The following is an 18,889-nucleotide window of genomic DNA, read 5'->3' on the forward strand; positions in this document are numbered from 1 at the left end:
TCTCTGCAAACAGCCAGTCTTTTCCCCACTCTAACCTATTCTCTGCATTGCCATTCAACAGCTCTTCCGAATCCACCTCCTTAATCACAATAATTAAAAAACTGTCAAAGATGACATCCTACCCATAAAAATACAGGCCAAATCTCATCTGCTTTCAAGGTCTTCTGTAAACTGACTCCAACTTATGTGATTAAATTAATTTTCCCCCACTTGCTGAGAAAAACCAAATTAATCTCTTCCTTCCTCCCCACATTCAATTTCTTTACAACCTCTTGCCCTCTCTTTTCTTCATACTATCACCCAAATCCAGAACTGATGCTCAAGTATTCATCCCCAACCCCTGACAGAGAGTCTCTTCCCTCCAAGACCTTAAAATCTACTGTTAAGCTACAATTAATAATTCAAAACAATATATAATAATTAAATTAGGTAGTACAGATTAGAGTTCATGAGGCCTTAAAAGAGAGGAATCACTAAAGGCTGCAAGAATGTCTTCAGGAAGAAAATAGCACTTGAAATGGGCTCTAAGTGACAGACAGGATGAGAATTGGCAGAAGTAAAAACAACACACACTGAGGAACAACCTAAAAGCCTTCCCTTTTACCCGACTTCTTCCCGTTCACATCTTACCTAAGCCTCCAGCCAGTACCACCTCCTCAAGAAGCCTTCCTCGGTTACTTCACAATCTAACCGACACTCTCTTCTCGGACCTTCCAATACCATTACTGCCTACAACACGCATTCTGGCACTCAGTCATTCCGTATTACAGGCCTCGTCTATCTGGCAGCAATATGTCTCCACATAGTAAGCGTTCAATATTTGTTCAACTGAACTCAGTTCAGCAGCCATTGTTGCTTTCCGCCATTTAAAAATCCATTGATCGTAACACTGTTTAACTTACCGGGCATCTCCTTTGGAAAGATTGGTATTTACAGGATTGAGAATAACCTTGTTTGCATCTACATCCACCACACATTTGGTATGCAAGTCAATTTCTGCAGATTAAAAAAAAGAAAAAAAATTAGTCATTTTGAAGTAATTTATGTCAGAAAAAAGCTTTTGACAAAAAATCCAACACTCCTCTATGATAAAAACTCAACAAACTAGAAACAGAAGGGAACTTCCTCAACCTGATAAAGGGCACCTAAAATACCTGCGGCTAACATCACACTTAACAGTAAAAGACTGAACGGCTTGCCCTCTGGCATCAGAAATAAGACAAGGATGTCTACTACTGCAACTTTCGTTCAAAACTGGACTAGAATTTCTGGTCAGGGCAGTTAGGCAAGAAAAACTAATAAAAGGCATCCAGATTGGAAAGAAAAAATAAAACTACCTTTATTTGCACACTATATGATCTTACATATAGAAAATCTTAAAGAATCCACTAAAAACTACTAGAATAAACAATTTCTGCAAAGTTGTAGGATACAAGATTAACATACAAAAATCAGCTGTGTTTCTATACACCAGCAATAAAAAATCCAGAAATGAAGTTAATAAAACAATTTCATTTATAATAACATCAAAAAGATTCAAATACTTAGGTATAAATTTAAAAGAAGTACAAAATATATACACTGAAAATTCCAAGACATTGTTGAAAGAAATTAAACATTTAAACAAATAGAAAAACAACTTATGTTCATGAATTGAAAGACTTAATTCTATTAGGATAGCAATACTCCCCCAATTGGTCTATAAAAATTCAAGGCAATCCCTATTAAAATCCAAGTTAACTTTTTTCAAAAGTTAACAAGCTGATCCTAAAATCTATATGGAAATACACAAGACCTAGAACAGCCAAAAAATCTTGAAGAACAAAATACAAAGACGACAACTCAACAATTTCAAACTTACTAAACAACTACAGTAATTGTGGTACTAATATAAGGATAGAAGGATAGACATATAGATCAATGGAACAGAGAGTACAGAATTATACTCTCATATTTATGGCCAAATGATTTTGATGACAGTGCCAAGAAATTCAATGGAGAAAGTATAGCCTTTTCAACAAATAGTGCTGGGACAACCTCATCAAAATGAAAAATTTTGTTCTTCAAAGGACACCATCAAGAGAGTAAAAAGACAATCCACACCAAAAAACAAACAACCCAATCAAAAAATGGGCAGAAGACCTAAATACACATTTCTCCAAAGAAGACATACAGATGGCCAAGAGGCAAATGAAAAGATGCTCAACATTGCTAATTATTAGAGGAATGCAAATCAAAACTACAATGAGATATTACCTCACACCAGTCAAAACGGCCATCATCAAAAAATCTACAAACATGCTGGAGAGGGTGTGGAGAAGAGAGAACCCTCTTACACTGTTGGTGGGAATGTAAATTGATACAGCCACTATGGACAGCAGTATGGAGGTTCCTTAAAAAAACTAAAAATAGGAGACTTCCCAACGGTCTAGTGGTTAAGACTCTATGCTTCCACTGCAGGGGGCACGGGTTTGATCCCTGGTCAGGGAACTAAGATCCCACATGCCATGCAATCAAAAAAAGAAAAAAAAAGAAAAAACTAAAAATAGAGCTACCATATGATCCAGCAATCCCACTCCTGGGCATATATCTGGAGAAAAACGTGGTTCGAAAGGATACATGCACCCCAATGTTCACTGCAGCACTGTTTACAACAGCCAGGACATGGAAGCAACCTAAACGTCCATCAACAGATGAATGCATAAAGAAGATGTGGTATATATATACAATGGAATATTACTCAGCCATTAAAAAGAATGAAATAATGCCATTTGCAGAAACATGGATGGAGTTGGAGATTATCATACTAAGTGAAGTCAGACAGAAAAAGACAAATAGCATATGATATCTCTGATATGCAGAATCTAAAAAAAATGATACAAATGAACTTATCTACGAAACAGAAACAGACTCACAGACTTAGAGAATGAATTTATGGTTACCAGGGGGAAGGGTGCGGGGGGGAGGGATAGGTTAGGAGTTTGGGATTGACAAGTACAAACTGTTATATTTAAATCAGATAACCAATAAGGACCTACTGTAAAAAAAAAATACATAATTTTTTTAAAAAGAGAAAAAAAAGAATTCTTGGGAAAAAAACAATCCACAAAATTCACAAAATATTTGTGAATCATATATCAAATAAGGAACTTGCATCAGAAAATATAAAAAACTCCTACAACTCAATTTAAAAAATTTTAAATGAATTTTTAAAAATTCAATTTTAAAATGGGCAAAGAACTTGAACAGACATCTCTCCAAAAAAGATACAGAAATGGCTAATGAGCACAAGAAAAGATGCTCAACATCATTAGACAATGGGGAAATGCAAATCAAAACCACAATGAGATACCACTTCACACCCACTAGCATAACTCTAACCAAAAAGATAACAACTTAAACTAATATAATATTGTAAGTCAATTATATTTCAATTAAGAAAGAAAAAATAATAAAGTGTAAATTGGATGTCAAAAAAAAGACAGGTAAGTATAGGTGAGGACATGGAAAAATTGGAACCTTCATACATTACTGGTGGGAAAGTAAAATGATGCAGTCACTTTGGAAAATAGTCTGGCAGTTCTTCAATGATTAAACACAGAATTAGTATATGACCCAGAAATTCCCTATATATATATATATATATATATATATATATATATATATATATATATATATATATATATATATATATCCTAGGCATATACCCAAGAGAAACCTATGTCCATACAAAAGTTTGTACATGAATGTTCATAGCAGTATTATTTGGCTACTCATAACAGCTAAAAAGTGGAAACAACCCAAATGTCCATCAACTAATGAATGGATAAATGTGGTATATCCATAAAATGGAACACTATGTGGCTATTAAAAGGAATAAGGTACTGACACATACTACAACATAGATGAAGCTTGTGCTAAGTAAAAGAAGGCAGTACAAAGGACCACATATTGTATGACTTTACTTATTTCTAATGTTCTGAACAGGCAAACAGAGACAGAAAATAGACTAGTTATTGCCCAGAGCTGAGAAGTGACTGCTAGTGGGTACAGGTTTCTATTGGGGGTGATGAAGATGCACTAAAATTGTGCTGATTGTTTTCACAACTGCATGAGCACAATAAAACAACTGAATTGGGGACTTCCCTGGTGGCGCAGTGGTTAAGAATCTGCCTGTCAATGCAGGAGATACGGGTTCAAGCCCAGGTCCGGGAAGATCCCACATGCTGCAGAGCAACTAAGCCCGTGCGCCACAACTACTGAGTCTGCGCTCTAGAGCCCACGAGCCACAATTACTGAAGCCCACGTGCCACAACTACTGAAGCCCGTGTGCCTAGAGCCTGTGCTCTGCAACAAAGAGAAGCCACCGCAATGAGAAGCCCGCGCACCACAACAAAGAGTAGCCCCCGCTCCCGCAACTAGAGAAAGCCCACATGCAGCAACGAAGACCCAACACAGCCAATAAATAAATAAATAATTTTTTTTAAGTTTAAAAAATAAAAAAACACTGAATTGGTTGAATTATGTCATACGTGAACTATATCTCAATAAAGAGAAACATGACCACATCATGTTTATGTTCTTATATTCTTCAAAATTTCTGACCCAAAGTATGAAACTGTTTCTGTTTGCCTTATCTCTATTACCCAAAGATATGCTCTAAGGAAAGAAACTGTACTACACTGGAGTCATTTTGTATTTCCCTAAGAACCTTGGCCAAATGTCAATGTCAAACTCATTATAACTTCAGAGTATCTGCACTGCCAGGAAAGATGATTTCTTTTTTGTTTCCTTTAACTTATATAATTGAGACAAATGCAAACAAAAACAAAAATTTCCCTCCCGGTGCCTACCACTCAACCTTTCTCACATCAGTTATTCTACATTTGTTCTCAAAGATATAATCTAGAAGTACCAAAAATTTAGTGGTCTTTCTTTTAGCCAATACATTTTTCAGGCAAAGAGAAACTGAAAATATCAGACATATGTTTTACCCAGGTGTGGAAGGCTAACCTGGAAAGGCAGATGTCTCACTGTGGTCAACTAGTAGGAAAGCCTATTTCTAATACTTTGTGTTTAAATCCACTCTATACTACCACAGAAATGCTGCAGGAAAGCCTCAGCCACAATGCAAAAACTTTTCAAACATGCATTTTTACTTCTTTCTTTCCTTAGGCCCAGAGCTCAAGAAAGTTTGCAGAGAGATATGGGAACATATGTATATGCATAACTGATTCACTTTGTTATAAAGCAGAAACTAACACACCATTGTAAAGCAATTATACTCCAATAAAGATGTTAAAAAAATTAAAAAATAAAAACACTTCACACCCTAAAAAAAAAGGTTTGCAATCATCGTACTTTGTTGATACTACCCCTTAATGACCTCTGACCATATTGTATTGGCTGACCCTGTGCAGTCAAATCTATATTATACACAAATGCTTTATCAAGGCTCCAGAAACTGTACTGACTCAGAATCTCCATCTCACCACCCACCACAAAGTTAGATATTAGTTTCTTGCAAGAACCTTAGGTCTGAGCAAAGGAGCTGCATGTATAGTTCTGCATGCAAAAGTACTCATCTAGAATGCATGCTTGCAAAGCCATAAATCAAATATCTCCCCCGCCCCCACTAGAGTTTTGCCTTCATTTCAGATGATCTGGAATTGAAAAAGGATTCAAACGTTTTCTTTCAATATTTGTAGGCTTTTTCCCTATACTCTTCACAGCTCCTCCATCCTGCCCCTCATGACTTCATTAGACACACTAATAGTTTGAAAGCATTAAATGGCATGATTCAGGAACCAATCCCTGGAAAATCCTATATAATTCAAAGAATCACCTAATAACTAATATATCCAACCTAAACTCATTTTGTCCTAAAGAGTACAACACTTACAAATGTCCCTACATTTAACACCCAGTGGAGGTGGCCTTCAAAATATAAACAACTATCTTCACTTCTTTATTAGCTCAGTTTTTATTACCAAACAAAATTCCCACCCCAACGCTGTTAAAAGAAGGCTTTTCACAAGACTGTTTAGAATATGGGTGGAACATCTAGGACACACACTCAAGCAAATAAGAGCAGTGAGATTTGAGGAGAGTTTAAGGGTCAGATATATGAAAAGCATTTTATCACCAAATGCCACCAATGCTTGAATGAAACTATACTGCTACAAAACTCTAAATATGACACTTTCTCCATGGAAAACTTCTTGCTCTATACTGCTTAGAAAGCAAAGCTGTGATTAAATATTAATTGACTAAATAGCAATACCAAATTTAGGCCTTAAATTTAAGGTGAATTTAAAAAAGAAAAAAAAAATTTTTAACACCTACCAAAAATCCAAAACATAAACATCTTCCTCTTCGTTTGGAACAATACTTAGATTAAAAAGATTAATACCCAGCTGCTATGCACTACCTTTGCAAAAACAGCATTAAAGTACACCCATGTTCACAGCAGTATTCACAATAGCTAAAAGGTGGAAGCAACCCAACTTTCCATCAATGGATGAACGGATAAACAGAATGTGGTATATATATTCAATGGAAGATTATTCAACCTTAAAAAAAGAATGAAATTCTGCTAAAACATGGATGAACCTTGAAGACATTATGCTAAGTAAAATGAACCAGTCCCAAAGGATAAGTTTTGTAGGATTCCACTTATATGAGACACCTAGAGTAGTCAAACTCATAGAGATAAAAAGTATAATGGTAGTTGCCAGGGGCTGGGCTAAAGAAGTTAGTATCTCATGGGCATGGAGTTTCAGTTCTGCAATATAAAAAAGTTCTAGAGATGGATGGTGGTGACGGTTGTACAACAATGTGAACGTACCTAATGCCACTGAGCTGTACCCTTAAAAATGGTTTAAGATGGTAAATTTTATGTTATATCTACCTTACCACAATAAAAAATAGCACTAAATACTCATTATTATAATAAGTAACATATGGACAACAGTTTATTCTCAGTGAAGCCTAAAATTATGGGATTGGGATTTAATTAGTACTATGTCTGAAAACCAATAAAAAAACCAGAGTGATCTTCGAGTTAAGTAGTGCTATAAGTTTAGGTCATGACTAATCAAGCTTTATAGTACTCAGAACCATGAATTCTTTGATGTATTCACGAGTCCTTTAAAAAAGAAAGAGAGGGACTTCCCTGGTGGTGCAGTGGTTGGGAATCCGCCTGCCAATGCAGGGGACACAGGTTCTATCCCTAGTCCAGGAAGATCCCACATGTCGCAGAGCAACTAAGCCCGTGCACCACAACTACTGAGCCTGCACTCTGGGGCCTGCGAGCCACAACTACTGAAGCCCATGCGCCTAGAGCCCACGCTCCACAAGAGAAGCCACCACAATGAGAAGCCTGCGCACCAAAACAAAGAGTAGCTCCCGCTCGCTGCAACTAGAGAAAGCCCGTGCACAGCAACGAAGACCCAACAAAGACCCAATGCAGCCAAAAATAAATAAATAAATATTTTTTTAAAAAAATAGAAAGAAAGAGAGAAAGAGAGGAAGAAAGAAAGAAAGGAGGAAGGAAAGAAAGTTAATTTAGTCCACTAACATTAAAGATCCCATATTATTTCCCAAACAGGATCTTTTTCTAGGTCAAGTTCCTCAAGGTGAATAAAATATCAACAGCTGATAATTCAGCTTACTCAGCGAGCAAATTTAGTCACCTTGTAAAAGTGAACAATAATTTGAAACAAGTCTTTCTTCAATGCATAAATCAGCTATGGCTCTTTCTTCAATGACATCATAGTCAAAGATAGGTGGGGCGTGGGAGACTCCCTTTATATAACTCATATTCCATCTGAGTAAATGCATCATTCTCAGTGTGGACAAAATAATTCTGAGTTGCCCATTCAGGAACCTGCTTTTCTAATTCTCCAGAAAATTAATAGTAATTTTCAAACAAAATCTACTACTCAGAAATATAAATGAACCTCCCTTTACCTATGTCACATTCCTAAAAAGCTATAACTTACTGTTAAATTCACTAGGGTCCATTTTTAAAAGGAAGATAGTAAATTATTTGTAAGATTCACATTTTAATTAAATTGAAAATTTTGCATGCTATATATGGTTCTATTTTCAACTAAATTGTGTCATGTGCCTAATATTTTTACATGTCTATGCATGCTGATGATATTCATAACTCATATTTCATGTATGAAGCACTTGTTTTCCCAACTGGAATGTAGTATTCTTAATTGCAGAATAGGGAATAAGACTTATAGTTCTTTACTACACTTACAAGTTGCCTGGGACCCACTGACCCAAGGAAAAAGAAAATTAGGTGATGCCACAGAGGTAAAAAACCAATTGGTAGTTTGCTTTCTAGTAAGAGATATATAAAATATCCTAATCACCTACTTTTATGTTTTTACCAGTGAACATGAGAATCTATTCAATAAACAAAAGATAAAATATAACCGAGTTCTAATACAGCTAAAGAAAAAACTGAGGAATGAAGGAAGATCCAAGACACGATGCCTGATGGGGTAATACCAAAATAATTGAAATAATCTTACATGGCCCAAAACATAAAATGTGTATTTTCAAGAAACCAATCAACTTCAGAGGGTTAGAAAGCAGGTATTTAAAAACTTATAAGGCAAAACCAGAATAGCCAGACCAATCTTGAAAAAGAAGAACAAAGTAGAAGGACTACACTCACCAATTTCAAACTTACTACAAAGCTACAGTAATCAAGACAGTGTGATACTAACCTAAGGACAGACGTATAAATCATTGGAATAGACTTGAGAATCCAGACGTATGCTGTCACATTTATGGTCAACTAATTTTCAACAAGGGTGCCAAGACAATCCAATGGGGAAAGTATAGTCATTTCAACAAATGGTGATGGGACAACTGGGTATTCACATGCAAAAAGACAAAATTGGACCTCTACCTCACACCACATTCAAAAATTAACGCCAAACAGATCAAAGTCCTAAATAAGTATAAGAGCTAAAACTATAAAACTCTTAGAAGAAAACACAGGCATTAAAATCCACATGACCTTGGGTTAGGCAATGGTTTCTTAGATATCAAATCAAAAGCACAAGCAACAAAAGAAAAAAACAGATAAATTGGACCACATCAAAATGAAAAACTTTTGTGCTTCAAAGGACTCCACTGAAAGAATGAAAAGGAAACCCACAAATTCAAGACAGTATCTGCAAATCATGTATCTGTTAAGGGACTGGTACTCAGAATATACAAAGAACTCTTAGAACTCAATAATAAAAAGACAACTCAATTTTAAAAATAAGAATAGGGTTTGAATAGGGATCTCCGAAAAGATATACAAATGGCTTAATTACATGAAAAGATGCTTAATTAACATCACTAGACATTGGGGACAAGCAAATCAAAAATCGTAATGAGATACCACTTCACACCCACTAGGATGGCAGTAATCTGGAAACTTCATACATTGTTGGTGGAAATGTAAAATGGTGCAATAACTTTGGAAAACAATTTAGCGGTTTCTCAAAAGTTAGAGTTACTATATGACCCAGCGATTCCACTTCCATGTATACACATACTCAAGAGAAATGAAAATACACAATAACTTATATATAAATGTTCATTATTCATTAATAGCTAAAAAACGGAAACAAGCCAAATGCCCATCAACTGATGAATGGGCATCAAAATGCAGCATATCCATATCACAGAATATTATTCAGCTTTAAAAAGGAATGAAGTATTGATTCATGCTACAACATGGATAAATCCTGAACACACTATGCCAAGGGAAAGCAGATACAAAAGTCCATATACTGTATGATCCCATTTATAGTAAATGTCCAGAAAAGGCAAATCCACAGAGACAAGAAGTAGATTAGTGGCTGCCAGGGGCTGTGGGGAAAGGGGAGGGTGTGGGTATGGATGGAGAGCGACTGCTAACGAGAGAGTCTCTCTTTGGGATGATGAAAATGTTCTGGAGTCGGACAGTGCTGATGGTTGCACAGCTCTGCAAACACACTAAAAGCCACTGAAGTATACACTTTTGATACATGAACTACATCTCAAAAACAGCTGAGAAGGAATGGTCCCACTGTCCTCAATGGATATAAATTATGGTTCAAGTCCTTCAACCACACTTCTAGACACTCACTACTTTGAAGATCCCAGCCAACCCAATTCTTCTTACTCTCAATTAATAACCTCACATTCTACCTCATCTAGAAAATTAAGCACTCCAGGGCTTTCTCATTATATAATTATCCTCTTCCCCCTATACTTCAAAAATTTCCGTCTCTAGGGACTTCCCTGGTGGCACAGTGTTTAAGAATCCGCCTGCCAATGCAGGGGACACGGGTTCAATCCCTGGTCCGGGAAGATCCTACATGCAGTGGAGCAACTAAGCCCGTGCGCCACAGCTACTGAGCCTGCGCTCTAGAGCCCGCGAGCCACAACTACTGAAGCCTACGCGCCTAGAGCCCATGCTCCACAACGAGAAGCCACCGCAATGAGAAGCCTGTGCACCGCAACGAAGAGTAACCCCCGCTCCCGCAACTAGAGAAAGCCCACGTGCAGCAACAAAGACCCAGTGCAGCCAAAAATTAATTAAAAAAAAAATTCCCTCTCTATTGGCTATTTCTATTTTTTTACAGGCTCCGGACGCACAGGCTCAGTGCCCATGGCTCACAGGCCCAGCCGCTCCACGGTATGTGGGATCTTCCCGGACCAGGGCACGAACCCACGTCCCCTGCATCGGCAAGCGGACTCTCAACCACTGCGCCACCAGGGAAGCCCAGCTTTTTTGTTTTAATTGAAGTATAGTTAATTTACAATGCTGTGTTAGTTTCAGGTGTACAGCACAGTGATTCAGCTATATATATACACACACACATATATATTCTTCTTCAGATTCTTTTCCCTTATAGGTTATTACAAAATATTGAGTATCGTTCCTGAGCTATACAGTAGGTCCTTGTTAGTTATCCATTTTATTTATAGTAGTGTGTGTATGTTAATCCCAAACTCCTAATTTATCCCTCCCCCCTTCCCCTTCCCCTTTGGTAACCATGCTTGTTTTCTATGTCTGTGGGTTTATTTCTGTTTTGTAAATAAGTTCATTTGCATCTTTTTTTTTAGATTCCGCATATAAGCAATATCATATGATAGTTGTCTTTCCCTGTCTGGCTTACTTCACTTAGTATGATAATCTCTAGGTCCATCCATGTTGCTGCAAATGGCATTATTTCATTCTTTTTATGACTGAATAATATTTCTATATGGAGCTTCTTAGAAGAATGCTCACGTATACACACTGCTTCCATATGGAAACACCCACTGATTTCTCAGCCCACTACCAACATGCCAAGACCAATTCATTCATTCAGTAAAAATTATTCTTCTGCCATTTTTTGCCCTGGGCCTCCACATTACTTTCACCTGCTTTTCCTTATGCCTCTCTTCTTGGCCTCTGTGACCTCGTCCTTCACGCATGCCTTAATTTGATGTCCTATCTTCTAAATATAGTAACGACTCCCAAATCTACACGTATCTCTAGTCCCTTAGTTTCAGACTCCTGTACAACAGCTTCTGCATCCATCCGCTTGGCTGCACTTCAGAAACTAAAACTCAACCAGTCTCTTGCGTTTCTTCCAGGCACGTACCACATCTTAGTTGTAGGTGCAGTGCATGGCATGTGATAAGCACTGACTAAATATTGTTGAATGTCCAAGAATGGAGCTCATAATTTCCCACACCTCCACCCTAAAACCTGCTTCTCCCATGTTTCTGATCTCAGTTAATGACACCAGCACTCATTCACTCAGTTATCTAAACCAGAAGCTTTGCAATCTTCCTATATTTCCCAAATCTCAGTTGCTTTCATACCACCTTGACAAGTTCTTGCTGGGTGTGTCTAGGCTGCAAGGCCAGAAATGCTCTTTACCCCACCCACCTCTCAGGAATGTGTCTGCAGCCAGCAACCCTCAGGACAAAGAACAGGCTTGCTTACCACGTAAAAGCAATCGAGTCCCCCAGCTCAATGCTCCTCAGATGCAACCCAACCCACTGCCTGCACAGCATCCATCTGGACCCCTCCATGTCACCCCTGTGGGATTTGCAGGCAAAGGGAACTGCTCCTGCCACCTGCTGCGCTGTAAATCCTCTGACCCAAAAGTCCTGTGTCTTCCTCCAGCATTCATGAAACAGAAACAAGCTAATGTATTAGCTTGTGAGCAAGATAGAGACACAGCTTAATTTACCTTCCTAAAGCATCACTTTAACAGTGCCACTGCTCTATTCAAAAACCTATACATTTGTGACAACACGCATGGACCTTGAGGGTATTGTGCTAGGCGAAGTAAATCAGACAAACACCACCGTATGATTTCACTTATATGTGGAATATAAAAAAAAAGAACAAACAAAACAAAACTTACAGACACAGAGGACAGACTGGTAGTTACAGAGCGGAGGGGGTTAGGGGTGGCAAATGGGTGAAGGGGGTTGTTTGGTAACTGGACTTATTGTTATCGTGGTGATCACTTTTTAGAGTTACCTTGTACACCTGAAACTAATATACTGTTACATACCAATTTTACCTTAAAAAAAAAAAAACCTACAGTGACTGCACTCCTCCAACCCTGCCCAAGACCCTTCTGAACCTGCCTGTACCTCACCCCTCTTCATACCCCTCTGCTGCCCACAAACCTTGTGACTTCAGTGAGGCCACCTTCCATCACTCTTCTCATGCCCCACTCCCTATATTCTTCCAGCTTTTCCAAGAAAGAACAGAATTTCAGGGCTGGGGCTCTGGAGCTGAACTGCCCAGGTTCTCCAGTTTCTCCCCAGTTTCTCCACTTGATAGTTATGTGATTTGGGGCAAGTGGCTAAGCTTGTTCAAGTTCCCATTTTCTCATCTGTAAAATGAGTTATAAATTCTTCCTAGCATTTTTGTGAGGATTAACCTAAAATAATCTAGTTCAGTGCTTGGGACCATGTCGATGCACAGCAACCTCTCTTTAACTGTTAATTATACAGATACTGTCTCCTTCCTGCTGTCTGAATTTTTACAGCTAACTTCCTCACTGTTCTCGCTTAATTCCTACATCCATGTTTTGCTAAGTCCAACAACTCATCTTGTGCACCCCACCTGCCATGCCTTCCTGTCAATTGCCTTCAACCCATGCCTCATCATTCTCAAGCCCCACCCCCATTTCTTTAATTCATAAGGCACCGCCATCATTGCTTTGTGTACTATACTCATAACTGATTCACCTGTGTATCTTACTACCAACAAGACAGTGAGCTCTTGTTGTCAAAGATCATGACTTATGCTTCTCATATATCCTGCACATCTTTGAAAATTACGCAAGCTCAGGAATGCAACGCCCCTCTAAAGATCATCATGTCTGATAGAGTAGTAAAAGCACAGGTTTTAATGGCAAAATAGGTGAAATTCGGGCTCCAAAATACTGGTTTTGTAATTCTGGGAAAGTTACTTAACCTCTCTGAGATTCTGTTAAAAAGAAATTCTATAACTACCTTTCAAAGTTTTGTTTGAAGAATAATGTATAAAAAGGAACGAACTGTGTAGCTCACAAACAGAAAGCTCTCAAAAAGTAGCTATTATTTTTTTCCTCAATCAACACATGTTAAATTGAATAGGCGAATTCATTACTACCAGCTTTTAAAGATACCTACAGCTTCTGAGAGCTAAAGCCCAGGACCAATTAAGTCATGGATTTCATGTTTCACACACTTCCCTAATGACTACACTGCTTCTCTCAGCCAAGCTTTTTTAAGAATATGCTTTGTTGAACACAAGGGGAAGCTGATCAGCAAGCATAGAGATCAATAACGAACCCATTTCCCTCACTAAACAGCTCAATCCATCTGCTTAACCAATATTTTTGCCAGTGGTTTCTTCCATCTTCAGAACTTAAGAAATGGAAAAGTTGACGTTAGTCATTGTTTTATGGGGGGGTGGGGGGTTAAAGTAATGCCAATTCAAACAAGTTTTGATTTGATTTGATAAACTTGTACTTTCGTCTCCAAAAGCCTCTGGCCCTATATGTATAAATCCCATTTTTCAGTCACGGAGTTGACAGCAGAAACAAAAGAATGTTGTGATAGATGTGTGTCTCATCCTCCATTAGCATCCCAAGCAGATGATAATAAAACAAGCATCTTCTGTTTCAGAAAATATGTCAGAAATTTCCATCCACAGTCATCCCTAATTCCAACACCAGTTATCTGAGAAGGCTTAAGAACCACCAGTGGGCTCAGGGTCAAAGACTCCTTCCTGTTTCAAACAGATTCTCCCACCCAACCCTGCACCTTGATTCCCAAGGATCACCTGTTTTCCTCACTGACGGGCCAGGGTCTTCCAAGCTTCCTCCTACTTCCTCAGTTTCACCTGTCTTTTGATTCACGACTGCTCACTTGGTTTTGACTGGTCTCCTTAATCTTCCTATTCACATGGCTTCATTTCCACCACACGCTTGTAAATGTTTTCTAGCTATACCCTGAATCAGTTACCAGGCTTTCAATCTTGCCCTGAGATCTGGCGATCTTTCTCCGTCATGCTTATGTCCAAGACCCACACGAAGTTCTCAAAAGCTAAACAGAGCACATGGACCAGCCACCCTGAAGCCAGATTTCTGGGCCCCCTGCAACTCCGCCTGACCTTCCTAATCTCAGCCTTCTCCAGTTAACCTCACGGAGCACTCCTCCCTGTGTTAGCACACGCTAATCTCATCTCTGTGCCTAAACTTGCCTGGCTCATTTCTGTCCCCTTGCCTTTGCTCTCAGGCCATACTTCCTTCTCAGAGAACCAACTCCCCACCCCTCCCACCAGGCACCATAAGCTTCCTCCCTCCACAGAGAAAGAAGCCTCCCCTAATCACCAGGTTTCCAGGGATCCTTCACTCTAAATTCCTACATCTCCCTATCACTCACCTGGTACTTTTAATAACTAGCAATCTGCTGAAGGTGTTTACCTTTTAATCTTATCTTTTCATGTGACGGTCATTTCCTTATGAGCATAAACCGTAAAGTGCACTTTTAAAAACTGAATACTATAATACTAGACAACACTAAGAGAAAGTTTTTAGGAAATAAAATTCCCCCAACAAGATCAGTCTCATTTTTTCACGTTTGTTTCTAGCCCTTGCCCATTCCTGTTTACATTTTTAACATAGTAATAATCATAATAGATTCAACCATACAGTTACACATACTGCTTTACATTCTGCTTTTTCTAACATAAAAAAGTCTTCCTTGTTAAATGGTTTTGATTTTCATTTTTAACGTCTATATCTTATCCACTGAGAAACTAGACTGTGATTCACTTAAGCACTGACTTCTTTTCCTAGTTAGACATTACATTATTCTTTGTGTCTTTTACTGTGTTGATTCTTCTCCGTGATTTTCACTGCATCAAGTACTGAAAAATTCAAAGCAAACCGTTGAGAAATACCTGTTAAAATAAATTTATTGTCCATGCTTCCTAACACCTGAAATAACCCATTTCACTGTTTTTTCTCTCTTGCTAAATTTCTAATGTAATTTCCGGTTTCATCACCTTAGGCTAGGTAGACAGCAAAGATATTTCCCAAACACTTTTTATATAGATTTATTTATTTTGATAGTTAATCTCATACATATTTAAACACTGGAAGCCCCTTGAGGGAAGGCAATAAGATCCCATACTAAGATAAGGTAGACACCTGGCAGGTGTTCAATAAGTATTAAATATTTTTTAAGCCATCTAAAGTTATAAAACATCAAAGTCCTGAACAGGAGAGTGTCGCTGATCTAACTAGTGCCATCAATTATGCTTGTAAAACTTTCAGCTCACTTAATAATTTCACTGGTTAATAATGTATGAATGGGTGTTCCTTACAGTTTACAGAACACAAAGAGGTTACCTGGTGAGTTGTACAGGTCTGAGAGATGACAAACAGAACTGCAAATAGAACTCCCAGATCTCATGACAAAACAAGCTTAACCTCTTTTACTTTAGCTGTTTAAGTTCATACTTCAAATGAAGAAAAGCAAAAACAAAAGTTGTAGTATTAAAACTACGTAAAATTACATATGCATGTAAGTACGAACTGGAATGAAAATAAGAAAATGAGTGTGAATTGTTAAGGTGAAAGAATGTCAGAGACATTTTCCTTTTTATTTTTTGTTTTCTTAGTATAATGTTAAAATGTATAACAAGAAAAACATTCCCGACAAAAGCATATTCATTAGTCATTACAATTTCTTGCTATGACTGAAGTAGGGCCTAATGCTGAATGTTCAAATAACTAAGTTTCCCAAGCCCACATGTAATTTAGCAAAAAAGACTGAAACACTCTTAATTCCATGATAAATGTTAAATAATAAACCAATTATCTACCTTAACACCTAAGCACAGTCAGATACTGAATCACATGAAGGACTTAATGGTACACTAGAAGCTTCTTGCAAATTTCAGATTTTCCTCAACAAGTAGTTAACGTGATTCCAACTATCAGTCTTTAGAGTAAAACTACATTATCCCAGGAACCCATTCTCATCTCATTCTCATTTGTGAAGAGTGATTTCTGAGGTTGCTTCCTGCACTAACCTGCTAAGGGAGAAACAATTATGACTAAAAGTTCACTATTCATCAGAATTGTATACTATTACTTAATCCATTAATTTTCCCGGAAGTAATAATTGGTCACAGTAATAATTTTTTTCAAAATTACCGGAAAGGGATATGACTTTGTTTTAGCCTTTTTAAGCAAACTCTACACAGCAGTATAAAAATCACTGGCATTAGAATTCCACTCCATTGTATTCCACAAGAACCTCTAGATTTATGTAAATGACTACTTTATGACAAAATACAAATAGAACCACTTTTAATTATCTGTAGTAATCACTAAAAAAAAAAAGTCCATGTGCATTCAGGAAATGTGAGGCTAGGTAAGAGACAGCACTAAATGAATCAGAAGGCAGTATACCACAAACAACGCGCTTCTACTTATAGGGTAATGGATCTATGCATAAACCTTAATTTTAAAATGAGTTCAGCCAAAGGGACAACTAACATCTTTTCCAAAGCTAAAAGTATTCTAAGTACCCCTTGAACCTCTGATACTGACAATTATTACAATCTAATCAATGTCAATTTATAAGTAAAAAGGATAGTGCTTCCCATGGAAAACTGAAACTCAAGGTCGGGGGAGGGGAAAGAGGAAAGAATTTCAATTATCCAAGATAGGTCTTTGGTGGTGGTGAGTTAGCTGCCTCTTTTTAGCACTGGCATTTCCCAAGTTTTTCGTGAATAGGAAATTTTTTTAATGTGCCGAAATCATCCTTTCAGAATCAAATCCCAGCTAAGTTGTGTTTTCTGCGGCTTGGTGTTTTTTTTTTTTTTTTTAATCACTGTGATGGTAATAAACTTGAAGTGAATTGAAATAAAGCTGCCTTTAATCACTGTGATGGTAATAAACTTGAAGTGAATTGAAATAAAGCTGCCTGAACACTCGAGGACTAGAAGCTTCTGGAAACTGTCAGAGTTCATCTAAGTTCTTTCATTTTGTCAGAGCATGGAATTAATGAGGCAAAGGTTGAAGACCCAAAACGTGAACTTGTTGAGAACTTAAAGTAATTAAGTTCTTAGGGAAAATTCTTGTGTCATCTTGACAGCCTTAAGCCAAGCAGGGACAGGAGGAATCACCAACTCCAAAAAAAAAAAAAAAAAAACTTCCAAGAGGACAAACCTAGAAAGCATGTTATCCTGTTGAACTGTGTACCTCAATATATACCAAAGACAGAAAAGACAGCTAGAAAGCAACTCCATTTCTACACAGACTTAACACAACTACCGGGTTTCCCTGGTGCCGCAGTGGTTAAGAATCCGCCTGTCAATGCAGGGGACACGGGTTCGAACGCCTGCGCTCTAGAGCCCGCAAGCCACAACTATGGAAGCCCACGTGCCTAGAGCCTGTGCTCCACAACAAGAGAAGCCATCGCAATGAGAAGCCCGCGCAAGGCAACGAAGAGTAGTCCCTGCTCGCCGCAACTAAAGAAAGCCCGCTCGCGGCAACGAAGACCCAACGCAGCCAAAAATAAATATAATAAAATAAATAAATAAACAACAACTACAAACAAAGAAGTTGCGAAAATGAGAAAATGATTCTGGTACTTACACGAATGATTCGCATTAGTTAAGAGCCTTCTCAGCTGAAAAGTCATTTCCTGGGACTATAATGATCCCACTAGTATCACCTGGTATATACAGGAGGTGTTTCCAATATATCTCACTTAAAGTAACTTGCCCTGTCACGCTGCTAGTTAAGCATTAAAGCCAAGGCCCGGCCCACCGCCTCTGACTTGAGTCAGGTTTTCTCCATTACATTTGACTGTCTAAAGAGGATTTAAAATATACTGTTTATCTGCTTTCTCTACCCTCCCTGCAGAATTGAGAGAATGTCTGAAAGATACAATTTCACAAGAATCTTGGCACCTAATCTATTTATTGTTGAGAGATGACGAAGATGACTTCAAGCAAAAACAAAACTTTCTTAACAGTCAAGAAAAAGCGGGGGGTCGGGGGAGGGCAACTCCTCTACCCAAGTTCAATCAAAGGATTTACAAGTCTTCATGACAATCCAGGTTAAAGGAATATAAAGTGAAAAGTCAAGAGGAAGGACTTTTGCACTAGACTGCTTTCTCAGAAGTAACCCCAACTCCCTGCCCTTCTTCCTGCCACGGGCCACAGGAGTGCGGGGTCGGGGCGCCTGGGCCACCGACGTGGGGCCTGGGGGTCCCCGGCTGTCCCGGGCCAGGCCGGAGGATGAGGACCCCAGGGCGGGGGCCGCGCTGACAGCTGGCGGGCCGAGAGCGGGGGCGCGGCGAG

General features: G+C 38.4%; 1 protein-coding gene across 3 annotated transcripts in view; it reads right to left on the minus strand.

Moving 5' to 3' along the window:
* Nucleotides 1-18,889, minus strand: part of KIF13B (kinesin family member 13B) — a 187,805-nt gene that overhangs the window by 168,416 nt on the left and 500 nt on the right. For all 3 annotated transcript variants that reach the window (XM_060155774.1, XM_060155773.1, XM_060155776.1), the window contains exon 2: nucleotides 903-996. In XM_060155774.1, coding sequence (XP_060011757.1) covers nucleotides 903-996 — 94 coding nt within the window. The remainder of the gene's footprint in view (nucleotides 1-902; nucleotides 997-18,889) is intronic.

Source organism: Lagenorhynchus albirostris, chromosome 7, assembly GCF_949774975.1.
Source record: "Lagenorhynchus albirostris chromosome 7, mLagAlb1.1, whole genome shotgun sequence".
Lineage (NCBI taxonomy): Eukaryota > Metazoa > Chordata > Mammalia > Artiodactyla > Delphinidae > Lagenorhynchus > Lagenorhynchus albirostris.